We start from the raw sequence: 16,526 nt of genomic DNA on the forward strand, positions 1-16,526 counted from the left end.
CAATGCAGGATCCAAGCCGCGTCTGCAACCTACACCATAGCTCATGTCAACGCCAGATCCTTTAACCCACTGAGCAAGGCCAGGGACCGAATCTGCACATTCATGGTTCCTATTCGGATTCGTTAACCACTGAGCCATGACGGGAACTCCAATAGTAACAGTTTATTAATCCAAAAATAGTTGGCAGTTGGCACTCTGTGTTTATTTGCTAGTTATTCGGGGAGGGTCTGCTTTATATCCAGACATTGCAGAAGCAACATTATCCTTTAAGAGGTAGTCAATTTGCAGTTCATTCCACAGAGAACTCTATATAAGAAAAAAGATGTGATGATATTTATGTTTGTGTTTATTTTCTGAATATACAACAAATGTTGAATTTCATTTCGTAGTTTCACCATGATAATCATGAATTTGAAAAATGAAAATGATGTTAGGGTAATTTTATTCTTCTTCAAAGAAATTAAGAAATTTACTTGTAAATATTTAGTGGAAGAGCTGGGATTGGAATCCTGTTTTTTGTGACTTCCCACTCTCTGCAGGGGTCTGGTCTTTCATTGTGCTGTGAAAAATAACATAATTAGCATAAGTAGTATGCTTCAATGTATGTATTTGAATTTTTCATTTTTTTTAGAAATGGGGATAAAACTGAATTATTCAAAGACCTTTCTGACTTTCCTGTAATAAAAAAGAGGAAGGACGAAATTCAAGAAGTTACCAACAAGATCCAAACACATTTGCAAGAAATACGAAAAATACTAAAAAATCCTTCTGCACAATATGTGACAGTATCAGGACAGGAGGTAATGTCAAACACACTTTTATTTTGCATTAGTTTTTCTCAAGTAGAAAAGCTATTTTATATTATTATTTTTTTTTTTTATGGCTGCACCTGCAGCAAGTGGAAGTTCCCAGGCTAGGGGTTGAATCTGAGCTGCAGCTGTGGCCTGTGTCAAGCCAGGTCAATACCAGATCCTTTAACCCACTGTGCTGGGCTGGGAATCAAACTACACCACCGTGGTGACCTCAGCCACTGCAATTGGATTTTTTTTTTTTTTAATGTATTTTTATGGTTGCACCCAAGGCATTTGAAAGTTCCCAGGGTAGGGGTCAAATCAGAGCTGTAGCCGCCGACCTATGCCACAGCCACAACAACATCAGATCCGAGCCACGTCTGTGACCTGTGCCACAGCTCACAGCAACACAGGATCCTTAACCCACTGAGCAAGGCCAGGATCCAGCCTGTGCCCTCGTGGATGCTAGTCAGATTTGTTTCTGCTGAGCCACAATGGGAATTCCTGCAGTTGGATTCTTAACCCATTGCACCATAGCTGGAACTCAAGCTATTTTAAAATGTAAATAAAAATCTGAGGATAGAATGAAAGGTTTTTTTTTTTTCTTCAGATTTTCTCTTTTGTTCCTTGGAAATATATTGTAACAACTTGTTTTGATAAATATTTTCTTTTAGGAGTTACCATTGTGGCACAGTGGAAACGAATCCGACTAGGAACTATGAGGTTGCAGGTTCCATTTCTGGCCTCGCTCAGTGGGTTAAGGATCTGGCATTGCCGTGAGTTGTGGTATAGGTCAGACATGGCTCGGATCTAGTGTTGCTATGGCTGTGGCATGGGCTGGAAGCTTTGGCTCTGATTAGACCTCTAGCCTGCGAACCTCTCTATGCCACGGTTGCTGCCCTAAAAAGACAAAAAAAATTTTTTTTCTTTTAATAACAGTATTTTGTTTGCTTGCTTTAGTGTCTTAGTAAAATCATGCAAATTAATGTTATATATATTTTAGTATTATCTACTGAAATTATAAGATAGAGAACTTGACTATTACAAATAATCACTATATAGAATTCATTTGCCCTAAATCCAGGAAAGAGAAGTTAGTTGTCATTGATTCTTGGCATGCAGTGAACCACCTATATTAATTTGATCACAAAGTGATTAAATGGCAGGGCATGCTTCCAAAGGAGTATAGCTGTTTAAAAAACAAACAAACAAAAGCTATAGCAAAAAATTACATTTAGTTAGTCTTCTATAAAATTATGGTGTTCTCTAGAATGTGTTTACTTCTGTTTAAAGTTTGATATTAATACCCAAATGAGAACAAGGAAGAAGTATGTTGTTTTTCCTCTTGTAATGGCTGTGTACTTCTGTTTAAAGTTTGATATTAATACCCGAATGAGAACGAGGAAGAAGTATGTTGTTTTTCCTTTTGTAATGGCTGCACTCACAGCATATGGAAATTCCCAGGTCAGGGATTGAATCTGAGCCACAGCTACAACCTCTGCTGCACCTGCAGCAATGCCAGATCCTTTAACCCACTGTACCAGGCTGGGGGTGGAACCTGTGCTTCCGTGGCAACCCAAGCCTCTGCAGCAGGATTCTTTGTGTGTGTGTGTGTGTGTGTGTGTGTGTGTGTGTGTGTGTGTGTGTGTGTGTGTGTGTTTTCCCCTTTAGGGCCATACCTGTGGCATATGGAGGTTCCCAGGCCAGAGCTGCAGCCACCAGCCTATGCAACAGCTGTGAAGACCAATGGAGTTAAAATATGTGAAAGTCCTTTCTAGTTGTGAAGCACTATACACATGTTATTCATATAATAATAGTAATAGTAGTATAGTTACCATTTATCAAGCACTTGTTACAGTTCAGAATGGTGCTAAGTGCTTTGCATATATTACTGAATCCTTGCAACAATACAAAAAGGGGTTATTCCAGTTGTGTAGGAAAGAGAATTGAGATTTGGGGTAGTGGAATGCAATAAGTTACCCAAGTTAGAAGCTCAAGTCCAGCCCAGATCTGCCTGGCTCCAGTCTTTATCCCATGTCATTGTTTTCACTCAACTCACAAATATTAGCACAAGGGGTTATCGGTATCCTAGCTTATCTTTGATAAAATCCAGACGTCTTAGAGCTCATAATATTCAGACTTAAAGAAAGCTTAAGGCTTGGGAAGACAGCCCTGGATTCAGTTGGCAGTTTTAAAATAAAAATGGGGAAAACTGATTAGGAATTTATAAGGGATAGTAAATTAGTTTTTTCTTTATCAGTGTAGCATTGGGGTTTAGGAAAAAACACATAGACATCAAGTAATTGGATTACAAAAGATTAGCAAGGAAGATAAATGATCTTATTATTTTCAAACTTTAGTAATGAAAATGATGAGTTTGAGGCAAGAAATTTCTTAGTTTTAACGACAGGATGGATACTCGGGTTTTTTTTTTTTTAACCTAGAATCTCAATATTGCATTAATATAAAATCACTTTTATATTATTTTGGGGGGGGGAATTAGTGATTCTGTTCATTCAAACAGCAAATGAGTTCTAGATAGCATTGTTATATTCAAATTCTGTTTTAAGGTATAAGCAAACTTAGAGATATCTAAAGGACTAAGAACAGACTCCATCAAATATGGTTACCTTTGAGACTTGAAGAAGGAAAAGAGGGAATACCCTTGTTTTATATATATGTATTTCTTCTTTTATACCCTTCTGTCTGAAATTTTATTTTCATATGTATAACCTTTGTAATATATGTATGAAATTATATATTTTTGGTCTTTTTAGGGCTGTACCAGTGCTTATATTGAGGTTCCCAGGCTAGGGGTTGAATCAGAGCTACAGCTGCTGGCCTACACCACAGCCACAGCAATGCGGGATCCGAGCTATGTCCTTGACCTACATACACCACAGCTCACAGCGATGCCGGATCCTCAACCCACTGAGTGAGGCCAGGGATCGAATCTGCATCCTCATGGTTATTAGTCAGATTTGTGTCTGCTGAGCCACGATTGGAACTCCTGAAATATGTTTTTAAAAACCTGTTTTAGCAGCCCTATGTGGTACAAGGATTTTGTTAGTAAAATAGATAAATGGACTGTCAAATTGGTATTACTTTTGGCAGCAATCATTTTTTTACTTTTGTTCACAGTTTTTGTGTACTCATTAGAATACTGAGCCTTAATGATGATGGTGCATTATTGTGTCTGACTCAAAGTATTGGTTTAGAAAATACTGAAAGAAAGAAAACACTGGTTGAATTCCCATCATGGCTCCACGGTTAGCGAACCTGACTAGCATCCATGAGGACACAAGTTTGATCCCTGGCCTTGCTCAGTGGGTTAAGGATCTGGTGTTGCTGTGAGCTGTGATGTAAATTGCAGATCCAGTTCAGATCTGGTGTTGCTGTGGCTGTGGCATAGGTCAGCGGCTACAGCGCCAATTGGATCCCTAGCATGGGAACTTCCATGTGCTGTGGGTGTGGCCCTAAAAAGACAAAAAGACCAAAAAAAAAGAAAGAAAGAAAAGGAACCCCTGGAAAGAAAATAATGAAAGCAGAAACTTACATAGCTTTTCATAGTTCCCTGCTTCTGGGACAGTCTCTCTCGATACAGGGAGAATTGTTTCCTAACCTTGAGTCACATGTGGAATAGGCATGGAGTGATGTTTAGATTTGAGGTGGTCGTGGTTTGTAGTTTTCTTCAGGAAAAGGAAAGAAGTATTAGGGGAAGACCTTTAGAAAAAAATTCATTAATTCATAGCATACAGCATATCCAAATAGCTGTTTAGCATGTTTAAGACATTCCCTGTTAAATCTTCCATCTAAATAAAAAAATATTTGTGGATTCTTAAAAGATTGTGAGAAAAAAAGGGGGAGAGTAGGCATGGGTTAAGTGTGATCTTAGAGAAAACAGAGAGCAGTTTCTAGAGTACGTTAAGGATTTCAGCAAACTTAACTGCGATTCCAGCCCAGTGATCCCGTGGTCTATAGTCCGAGTAACAGTATCTGACATGTAACCAAAGCCGAACTGGATCCCAACAAAAGAATATGAGGAATTGTTGGAGGGAATCAAGACAGACTTCTAGCATTAACAACTAAGAAAGAAAGTTACGAACTCTAGAGCAGGGCAGGTTGCTGTCAGAACATATTATCTGAAATAAACGTTCATTTCCAATTTTTGTTTGTTTCTTTTTCTTTAGCAGTAAAACCTCTAAACAAAAGGACTGCCTGCTCATTCTTAGAATGTTCATGAAAGGAAATAGAAAATTTCCTATTTCAAAGCTAGTGTAGAACAACAACAAAAAAAATACTACTAGTCGATGACAATCTTGAGGAGAGACACAGGCAGAAGAGAAGTCACACAGGACTAGCATCTGAGAAAGTGACCTTAGGGGTTTGACATGTAGGGGGTCCTTATGGGCTTTTCCAATTCTTGTCTTCCATCCTCTGTTGGCTCTGTACATGGCTTGCTTGAGGAGCTGTGGTCCTTAGAGTAGATCCTGAATACTTACAGATTGAACAGTTTTGGTCCAAACTGTTCCCAGGGTGCACCAAAGGGTTGTGACCAGTGGCAATTCGTAACGTGTATAAGGCATAGACTTGAATCCAGGCCACCATGCTGCAGAGTTATGGTGAATAACTTAACTGGCTCATTGAGGCAGCTATAGCTTCTTTGCAAAACATCCACCGTTCCTTAGTAATTTCTGTGGAGCTGTGTGTTATATGTGCCCTTCCCAAATATTAGTAATCTAATGTGGTCCTAAATTTCACTGTTTGCCTTTGGCATAGCTCCCCCCATAATAATTTTATAAAAAGGCTATTATGTTGTATCATGTCACATTTTAAAATAATTTTTAAGCAGAAATTTTTTAGCATACTCTCAAAGTGGTTTTATCTTTCTTACAATGATATTTATTTTGTGGATGTTTTTTCTCAGTTACTTTTTTAGCCAAAGGGTACTTTTTTTAAAGATGCTTTAGCTCTTCTCCTTTTTTTTTTTTTTTTTTTTTTTTTTTTTTTTTTTTTTTTTTTTGCTTTTTTAGGGCTGCACCTGTAGCATGTGGAGGTTCTCAGGCTAGGGGTTGAAGCAGAGCTGCAGCTGCTGGCCTGCACCACAGCAATGCAGTATCTGAGCCGCATCTGTGACCTACACTGCCGCTCATGGCAATGCCGGATCCTTAACCCACTGAGCAAGGCTAGGGATCGAACCTGCGTCCTCATGGATGCTAGTCAGATTGATTAACCACTGAGCCACAACGGGAACTCCCTAACCTCTTTATTTTTTTGGCTGCACCCATGGCCTGTGGAAATTCCCAGGCCGGGGATCAAACCTGTGCCACAGCAATGACTCAAGCTGCTGCAGTGACAGCACTCAGTCCTCAACCTGCTATGCCACAAGGGAACTTCCTTACTCTTATCTCTTAAACTATATATATCAGATTTGATATTTTATTAATTCCCTCTATACAAGAGGACATCATTAGTTATAAAATCTTTGCTAAAAATGAAAAAATTTTAAAAGTAACCAATAATTCCTATTATAATTAGTGTAAAAGCTATAGTATTTCTGTTAATAGAAAAGTAAACTCAAGAGCCTGAGCCAATACTATTAATAATATGTATATTATAAATACCTGAAATGTTATAAAACCTATGTGACAGGGTTTCTGTAGCCATCTCAAAATTAGTGGCAGCCACAGAGCTTCTGAGTTCTATCTCATACAAAATAAGTGTATTTTATTAGTTTATTCAATAAAACATTGTACTTCATTGCATTAATACAGGAAAATGAGCAGGAAGAAGAGATGATATTATCACTCACTTTGAAAATGTGATGGAAGTAGTGATTTCATTTACTTGCTAACTGATTTCAGAAAAGCCCGTAGAGTACAGCTGAATCTATAAAGATGTGGTACATATAAATAAAAACATCATGTGGAGTAATATCTTTCTTCCTTAATTGCTGAGGAAGTCAGGGCTTTGTGTGAGGACACTTTTAGAAGACTTAGGTTTCTTGGATTAAAAACTATTATAGGAGTTGCCGTCGTGGCACAGTGGTTAACGAATCCGGCTAGGAACATGAGGTTGCGGATTCGATCCCTGGCCTTGCTCAGTGGGTTAAGGATCCGGCGTTGCCGTGAGCTGTGGTGTAGGTTGCAGACGCAGCTCAGATCCCGCGTTGCTGTGGCTCTGGCGTAGGCTGGTGGCTGGAGCTCCTTTTTGACCCCTAGCCTGGGAACCTCCACATGCTGTGGGAGCGGCCCTAGAAAAGGCAAAAAGGCTAAAATAAAATAAAATTAAAACTATTATAATAAATCCTTTTCTGTTCAGAGTAAGGGATTGACCATACCTCAAACTGATATAACATCTAATAATCAGATATTTAAAATTTTTATGTACTTAGAAATTCAGTCTTGTTACTAAGAAATAGAATTCTTAAGATAAGTAGGTACTAAAAAATGAAAAAGTGTCATTAAAGGAAAATCACTATTCATAGTTCGAACATAACTGTTGTTAAAGTGCCAAGTTATATCCTTTATTACAGACTTTTTGCCCAGTACAAATTATATTTTATCCCAAGTATTGAAACCCTAATAATTTTTTTTTTTTTTGGTCTTTTTAGGGCTGCACCCACGGCACATGGAGGTTCCCAGGCTAGGGGTCGAATCGGAGCTACAGCTGCCAGCCTACGCCAGAGCCACAGCAACGTCAGTCAGATCCAAGCCGCGTCTGCAACCTACACCACAGCTCATGTCAATGCCGGATCCTTAACCTACTGGGCGAGGCCAGGGATCGGACCTGCAACCTCAAGGTTACTAGTCAGGTTCATTAACTACCAAGCCATGATGGGAACACCCCTAATTAATAATATTTGGTTGTGAAGACGTATGAACTCTCCCATACATCTTAGTGGATTTATTTTGAGTGCTTAGAATAATATTTGCTAGACTATTACAGCAAAATTTTGAGGAAGATTTAAAAATATAATGGTTAAATCATTTAAATATCTAAACTTTATTTGTTTTTATTTTAGTTTATGATTGAAGTAAAGAATTCTGCAGTATCTTGTATACCAACTGATTGGGTTAAAGTTGGAAGGTAAGTTTAAAAATAGATGTTTTCCTTATTAACATGAATTATAATGACATCTGTTAACCTGCAAGTTTCTAGACTGTTAGTAATCATATCCTTGACATTTAAAGCAAATCTTCCCCTTCAGTTTCCTTATGAAACTTGAAACCAGAGAAATAGTTATCTTAAACTCTATCATTGATCTTAAAGCATATTGTCCAAGGGATATCTTATTTGTATACATTTATTTTCTTGTCTTTTGAATTACTGTTTTATTTTTGTACCTCAGAGTATACTTTAAACACATTGGAAAAAAGAAGTTGCAGAACCTGTAATTATAGGATTAATTTGGTTGCTTGAACTTCTTGATGAATGCTGTACCTGACATTTCTTTTAAGAAGCTGACATTTCATTTTCTGCCTCACTGAGCTCTGCATTTCTTTATTCTTAATGCTTTCCATGGCACACAGTTATAACAGTTTTTTATGTGTTTTTTTTGAAAGTTGTATCATGAATTGATGAAAATAATTAATCAAAAACAAAATCAGAACTACATTGAGACTCTGCCTTTTTTCCTTGGCTAGCTATTAATCCCCAAAAGGGGACTCATTTAAAAAAATGCTTTTAGAGAAGGATATTTCCCCTTATAAGTAGCATCCTTTGTGAAATATTTATTACTACTGTTAGTATGTTTGCATGAACCTGAGATGAAGGTGGTACTTTCGCCCAAGTTAATAGAAGAGGGACTATAGCTTGTGATTCATGAAGGAACTAACTCTATATTAAGAATGCAAGGGAATTTTGACATGATGTATGAATGATTATTAATTTATTATTTTAATTGAAAAGGAAAACTATTTATTATCCATGTCCACTATAAGGGAATCCTGAAGGCACAGTCATGGATTTCTTTAGCTCTAATATCCTTTTTTCCCTATATTTTCAAAAGCTATAATTGAGCTTTAGGTAATACTGATTTTAGGGGGTGTTTTCCTCCTTTTGCAGGCATTCTTTCCTTTATCTATTTTTGTCCTATACCACAGCTAATGAATGGTAATATGCTTTATGAAGGGAAATTACTGGAAATCTTACTAGTCTGTCTAGGACAATCACTGGAATGTCTCACTGCATGAGTTTTGTCAGAAGAGAAGGCTATGATAAATATGTTTGCATAGAAATCCACACAACGTATTTTAAAAGCAATAAGCAAGGCATAAATCAGAGCCAGCATCTTTTGAACAATTCAGTGATGTAAGTTGAATGAATAAGTAAGATGGTTTGAGGGAAGGTTTATTGTTATTTTTTATCTGTTGTTTAATCCTCAGGGCCTTGACAGGGAGAGGATAGAATACCATTAGTCAGATTTCAAATGCGCAAGGCTCATTCCTAATCCGGTAACTCACCCAATTAAAGGTAATCGTGACAGCACGTTGCAGGAATGGGGGTGCAAGCAAAGATCAAGAGTACACTCTGTCAACAGCTGCCTACCACCCAGCCTTGACCTTTTCTTCTTAAAGGTCCCATCACAGGAATAACATCAATAGCAGTCATCATAGCCACCACCATGAAACAACTCCTGCTGTTGAGTACTGATGACATAGGTATTCTGCTAGACACTGTTTGATTCCCTCAACAGGACCTGTGAGGTAGATAGAATTATCACATCTGTTTGATAGATTAGGCAAGTGATGTTTAGAGAAGGTCAGTTTTATTGACCCACGGTCCCCTGGTTAGCAAGTGAAGTGCCAATGTTGGCGCCTTGGTCTGGACTCTGACTGGGGACCCACAGCATCCCCTCTTGTGCTCTCCAGCTTCTTGATGAGGAAACAGATTATACACAAGCCCAGAAGAGGAACAGTGGTATTTCTTCCCATCCAGAGCCATCGTGAATCTACATTGAGATCATGAAAATTCCTCTTCTTTGGCTGCCTCCTGAGTTAAGGCACTGCCATTCTTTGTAATGCTTTAGGTTTTTTCACCAAAATATTTAATCATACAGAAAAGTGTAAAATATAAAAACTAACAGGACCTTCACCAGTATATCCAACCTCCAGTTTTGTCAGGATTTATTTTGCCATATTAGCTTCTGCTCTCTTTTGGAAAAGCAAGCATTTTCATTTCGTATAATTTAAAGAAAAAAGCCCTTTACTTATGAAATAGAAATTTTAAACTTTGACTTTGCCATATGGATATAACTCTCAATGAATTTTAAAGGCTTCCTGAACAAAATCCTGTGAAATCCAAGTACTGTATTGACAGCACAGATCTTTGGAATCATAAAGTTGAGGATCATAATTCAGCAATGTTCTTTATTTACATCTATTTACTTTCAAGGTTCATCAGAGAATAATAACTAATTTTATGAAGTGATGGCATTACTAATTTCTTAGTAACCTTGATTTCCTATTTATGTTTTTTTTCCCCTTCTTCTAGCACAAAAGCTGTGAGCCGCTTTCACTCTCCCTTTATTGTAGAAAATTACAGACATCTGAATCAGCTCCGGGAGCAGCTAGTCCTTGACTGCAGTGCTGAGTGGCTTGATTTTCTAGAGTGAGTTTACAATGAACAATATAATCTGACTTTTTTGCTATGAGAAATAGACCGGAAAATCTTTCCATCAAAAAGAAAAGTAGAGATTACTGCTTGTGACCTGCCATAAAATAGTTGAGTACATGTGTTCTCTGATTTTATTTTTAATCTATTGAAATGTAAACTCATCTCAGTCTTGGTTAAGAGACCAAATATACTTTATTGTTCCTGTACTAACATTTTGTTGCTAAGGGTGTTTTAGTAGCATCACTTTGAAATTCTACCTTGGACTCTGTTTATTTTTCTTATTCAAAAAGGCTTAACATTTTCAAAGTTGGGCAAGTATAGGTTAGTTTTGCTTTTATTATCTCCATTTAATTTTTTCTTACATTTTTATATCCTTTGCATTTCCCTCTTAACTTTAAAAAAAAATTTTTTTTGACTGTGCCCATGGCACATGCCAATTCCCAGGCCAGGGGTTGAACCCATGCGACCCAGGGCACTGCAGTGACAGTATTGAATCCTTAACTAACTGCACCACAAGGGAACTCCTTAACTTTTTAAAAAAAATATGTATATATATTTTTTTGCGTTTTCGGGCTGCAGCCACAGCATATGGAGGTTCCCATGCTAGGGGTCAAAGAGGAGCTCCAGCCGCCGGCCTATGTCACAGCCACAGCAATGCCAGATCCAAGCTGCATCTGAGACCTACACCACAGCTCATGACAATGCCAGATCCTTAACCCACTGACCGAGGCCAGGGATGGAACCCGCTATCTATGGTTCCCAGTCGGATTTGTTTCTGCTACACCATGACGGGTACTCCAAAAATTTTTCTTATTCTAGTTGATTTACACAATTCTGTCAATTTCTGCTGTGTAGCCAAATGACCCAGTTATACACATATATACATTCTATATTCTTTTTCTCACATTATCCTCCGTCATGTTCTATCACAAGTGATTGGATATCGTTCTCTGTGCTCTACAGCAGGACCTCATTGCTTATCTGTCCTAAATGTAATAGTTCACATCTACTAACCCTGAACTTCTAGTCTCTCCCACTCCCTCCCTGTCCCCAACTTTTTTATTTAAAAAATTTTAATCCAGTCTCTTGGAATAGAACATGATGGAAGATAATATGAAGAAAAGAATGTATATAAGTATGTATGACTGGGTCACTTTGTTGTACAGCAGAAATTGGCACATTATAAATCAACTATAATTTTAAAAAAATCATAAAAAAATTTAAATCTGTGGAATGTTGAAATGAAGATCTATATACTGTTCACTTAGATATTAACATTTAGTCATATTTATTTTATATTTCATAAGCTTTTTTTCCCTGAACCATTTTAAAGTAGGTTTTAGACATTATAACACCTTACCTCTAAATACTTAAGCATATACCTTCTAAAAATAAGGATATTTTGCTGTATAATCTTACTACCACTATCATACCTAAGAAAAATAATTTTAATCTAAGACATGTTGAATTGCCTCAATTTCCCTTCCCCCCATATTTTAAAAAAACTTTCACATGTTGCATTTGGTTATTAAGTTTCTTTAGTGTATTTGAGTGTAGAATAGACCCCTACTTTTTCGATTTTTATATAATGAGGTTTTTTTCTTTCTTTTTGGAAGAGTCCTTGTCATCGTCTCAAAGAATGACTCATTCTGGATTTATTAATTGTCACGTGTTCACAATAACAGATTTATGGGTGTTGCTGGTACATGTGCTTAAGAGCCAGCTCTCTGGAAGAGGAGTATTATTTGTTTGATTTCGGTAGTGTCACCACTCCAACACGGACTGATCGCAAGCTCCTGCTGGACTGGATTGGGCAGTTGACTTTCATGAGTCCATAGGAACCAGCTCCAGACCACCACCCATTTAAGCCCTTTATATGTATTAGCTCATTATTCCTCACAAGAGCCGTATGAGTGAAATAATACTGTCTTCGCCAGTATACAAATGAATGAAGCAAGATGCAGATGTAAGAAGTAAGTCGTCCGTAGGAAGGCTAAGGATTGGAGCTCAGATTCAACCCAGGGTGTGTCTGGTGGTAGGTATGTGCCCCTTCAGGCTGTAGAATCAGTCCATCCGTTATGAATCCATGGGCATCACTCTAAACAGAAATCTGTTAGGCTTTCTCTTTAAAAACTTAAACAATAAATATTCAGTGACCTCTTCAGGAAGGTTTATTCCACTTAAAGTAACCAATCTAGCAAGTGAAACAAAAAAACAAAACAAAACAAAAGATAATATGTGACAGATTTTAAAAGATAGTAAATTGATTATCATCTCTTTTTGTCCAGAGGAGTTTCAAATTATAGGATCAGAAAGAGGTTCCAATTTATTTATCCTGAATTTTTTTGAGGTTATCTTGATTCAGAGTCTTGAATCCAGGGATAGAAATTCCTTCTGTTCAGTTCCTTTTCCAGTTTACTTTCAATTACCCATCTTAAAATTTTTCAGGGCCCTTGAGTTTCCCAGTTTTCCTGGCTTTCCCTTAGTAATATCACTGGGATTGTGTAAGGTTTTCTTTGTTTTTTCAGTCTTTTTAAGGCTGCACCCAAGGCATATGGAAGTTCCCAGGCTAGGCACTGAATCAGAGCTGTAACCCCTGGCTTACACCACAGCCACGCCACATCCTCAACCCATTGAGCGAGTCCAGGGATTGAACCTGCGGCGTCCTCATGGTTGCTAGTCAGATTCGTTTCCATTGAGCCACGATGGGAACTCCAAGAGAATGTGAAAGTTAGTCTAACGTTTCTCCTTTCAAGCTTCAAGGGCCGTGTTCTGGGGTCCTGGGAATTGATGAGGTTGTTGCTGTTCACATTCTACAGCGTGTACATGATTTTATAAGTCAAGGTTGTGTTCTCCCTGTTGTTATTCTAGATTAAAGAAAGTTTACGTCTCCCAAGCCCAAAATTTTGATAATATCCTTGATTCTTTCTTCCTTTTTGTCCCTTTATCTGTTATTGAATTTTTTTTTTTCTTGGAAATGTCTGATGTGCCCCTTCCATCCTCTTCTTGCACCCTGCCATTACCTCATACCATTTTCCCTGTGTCAGCCCTCTGCCTGGGCCCTTCTACCCCATTAACTTGGAGAATTCTGCTTTCATGATACCACGCCTTGGCTGTAGTTGGGAGTTGCTAAGAGTGAGCTAACATTAAATATAACATCGCAGAAGAATATGATACTCAAGATAAATTGCTAAGCGAGGAAAAGGATGAAAAGTATTAAAGGTGATGCAATTCTATTTGTGTAAATTCACATACATGCACAGCACACACACCTTTGTATTTTAAAAGATTAATTATATATGATATTATTCATATGCTTATTAGCCATTTGTATATCTTTGGAGAAATGTGTGAGTGTGTATGTGTGTGTGTGTTATATAGGGGTTCCTGTCATGGCTCAGTAAAACCGAATCTGACTAGTAACCATGAGGATGCAGGTTTGATCCCTGGCCTTGCTCAGTGGATTAAGGATCCGGCATTGCCGTGAGCTCTGGTGTAGGTTGCAGATGTGGCTCGGATCTGACATTGCTGTGGCTGTGGTGTAGGCCAGCGGCTACAGCTCCAATTGGACCCCTAGCATGGGAACTTCCGTATGCCACGGGTGCGGTCCTAAAAAGGCAAAAAAAAAAAAATTTCATACATTCATATAGATATGAAAACACATCTATATCTGTATATCTAGATAGATATATATGATCTCAAATATTAACCAATTAATTCTGGGTGGGTGAGGTTACTGGAGATTTAATTTACTTTGCAGATACATGATATCAAAAGTTTCTATAGTGTACATATATTACTTTCAAAATAAGAAAAATGATAAATTTTTAATCTAAAACAAAAGAATGCTGGTTGAAATTTAGCTACAGCATTTGCAGCCAAAGCCCCTAATTGAGAACAGCATTGATTGTTAGGCACACTATTTATTGAGGTGCCAGATGGTGCTAATATAAAGTCTTTTCAAAAATGATTAACCTCAGTGAACCTGACACCAGAGGATTGAATACCAGCTATACAAGTGTTTTTGTCTCTTACTGAGAAACAGTTGTATGTTAGTTTACATTACCTTTTTTTCAAAATATTTCAAGAAATCAAGGCTGTAAGAAAGTCTGTGAATGGAACCCTCAAAAAAAGTGTCTTTTTTGCTTTCCTTTTTTCCTTTTTTTTTGATTTTTAGGGCTGCACCTGAGACATATGGCTAGGGGTCGATCAGAGCTACTGCAAAAGCAGGAGCATCACATGTAGCTGTTCTCTGGTGAAAGAGAGTGCCAGGGCCAGAACACAAGATTCTGGGTCAATAATTAGAATAGGGACAGAATCAGCCACAGTCCAAAGGATAAGTGAGTGGTCAGATCTAAAATTGAAGCCAGACTAGGAGTGACCAGGCATGATCATTGGGCAGTCACCTGGGAGTGCTCTGTCCATGCAGAGCACTCTTTAAAAGCAAGAGTCATTTTTAAGGTGGCAACTTAGTGCTCCATTGTGATGCTACGGGCCAGTCTCCTTTGTGTTTGGGATTTAGCACAGACTCTTAACACTATTAGTGGGGTTTATGTTGTTTGTTTTGATTAATTTTAATTCAGAGAGAATTAGGCAAATTATATTGGTCATGCTCTGTCTACTTAGAAGTTTAGGATATACTGTAAATAGATTTTTCAATTTACAAAATAGTTAACACAGAAATAAAACTGTATATTAAGATGTTTGTAGTATCCGAAAAAGACACTTGTGTTAACTGTCTTATTCTACTATTAATAAAAAATAAATTACAGATTTAAAAAAAATGAATACAGTGGTAATATAGGAATAACTAATCACATAATGGCTTGATACTGATATCCTTTTCAAGCTAGGAAGCACTCTAAAAACCTTCGGATTTAAGAAGCCGAAAGAAAAACTAAATATCTAAGTTCCTGAAACCTGCAGTACAATGAGGAACTTTAAAAAAAAAAAATTAAAAAAAGATTATTGGGGTAAAATTGACTTACAATGTTGTATTCATTTCAGGAGTACAGAAAAGTGAATCAGTTATATACATACATATTTCTGTTATTTTTTCCCACATAGATTATTACAGAATATTGAATAGATTTCCCTGTGCTATAGACAATAGATACTTACTAGTTATCTGTTTATATACAGTAGTGTGTATATGCTATTCCCATCCTCCTAATTTATCCCCCCCCCCATGGTTTCCTCTGTGGTTAACCATAGGTTTGATTGCAAAATCTGTGAGTTTGTTTCTATTTTATAAGTTCTTTTGTATCTTTTTTATTAGATTCCACATATAAGTGATATATGATATTTGTCTTTCTCAGTCTGATTTAGTATAATCATCTCTAGGTCCTTAAAACGATTTTTTAAGAGAAGCCTTCAGCATAATGTTCATTTCTCTTGGAAGGGACAATCTTCTTGAAAAGGATGTAAGGCTAGAATTCCCTGGTGGCCTAGCGGTTAACAATTCAGCATTGCTTGGGTTTGACCCCTGGTCTGGGGACTTGTGCATGCCATGGGTGTGGCTGAAAAAAATTTTTTTTACAGGGTATAGAGCATACCTGTGATAAGAGATAATAGGATAATCCAAGAGGGAGAAAGGAAGAAAACACCTGCATACACTCCTGTATTTTTTCCTGAATAAGTCTGTCAATAAAAGTCTTTGAAGCTTTTAGATCACCAGCTACCTAATTGGCTTTGAGGCAATGACAAACCTTTTTAAAAACGAGTGTAAGATTTAATTTCTGTATGAATTATTAGTGAGATAACTAAAAATCATGGGCAAAAAGTATTTTTATTCTTGCCTTCAACAAAATTTGTTACACTGTCAACTCTATTATAAGCCTGATATTCGGGCTACACTGATAAGTAAATCAGATGGACATGGGCTCCGCCATCAAGAATCTTGCAAGCAGTGTGAGAGAAAGATACTTGAAACTGTTATTCCTAGTTTGGATGATGCTGTGAAGAAGAAGCACAAAGGGAAGCAGACCCCTTTGGGTACTTCATGACCTTACTTAAGCTAAATGAAAATGATCGCTTTGTGTTCAGTAAGTATGAGTTGAAATTGTCATGATCATATGAAATACACAATAAGGTATTTATAGTAGACATCTTTGTATA

General features: G+C 37.4%; 1 protein-coding gene across 1 annotated transcript in view; it reads left to right on the forward strand.

Moving 5' to 3' along the window:
• Positions 1–16,526, forward strand: part of MSH3 (mutS homolog 3) — a 200,456-nt gene that overhangs the window by 104,539 nt on the left and 79,391 nt on the right. Inside the window, 3 exon segments of the mRNA XM_021084495.1 lie at positions 632–800; positions 7,816–7,880; positions 10,287–10,403. Coding sequence (XP_020940154.1) covers positions 632–800; positions 7,816–7,880; positions 10,287–10,403 — 351 coding nt within the window.

This window comes from Sus scrofa, chromosome 2, assembly GCF_000003025.6.
Source record: "Sus scrofa isolate TJ Tabasco breed Duroc chromosome 2, Sscrofa11.1, whole genome shotgun sequence".
In the NCBI taxonomy this organism is placed as follows: domain Eukaryota; kingdom Metazoa; phylum Chordata; class Mammalia; order Artiodactyla; family Suidae; genus Sus; species Sus scrofa.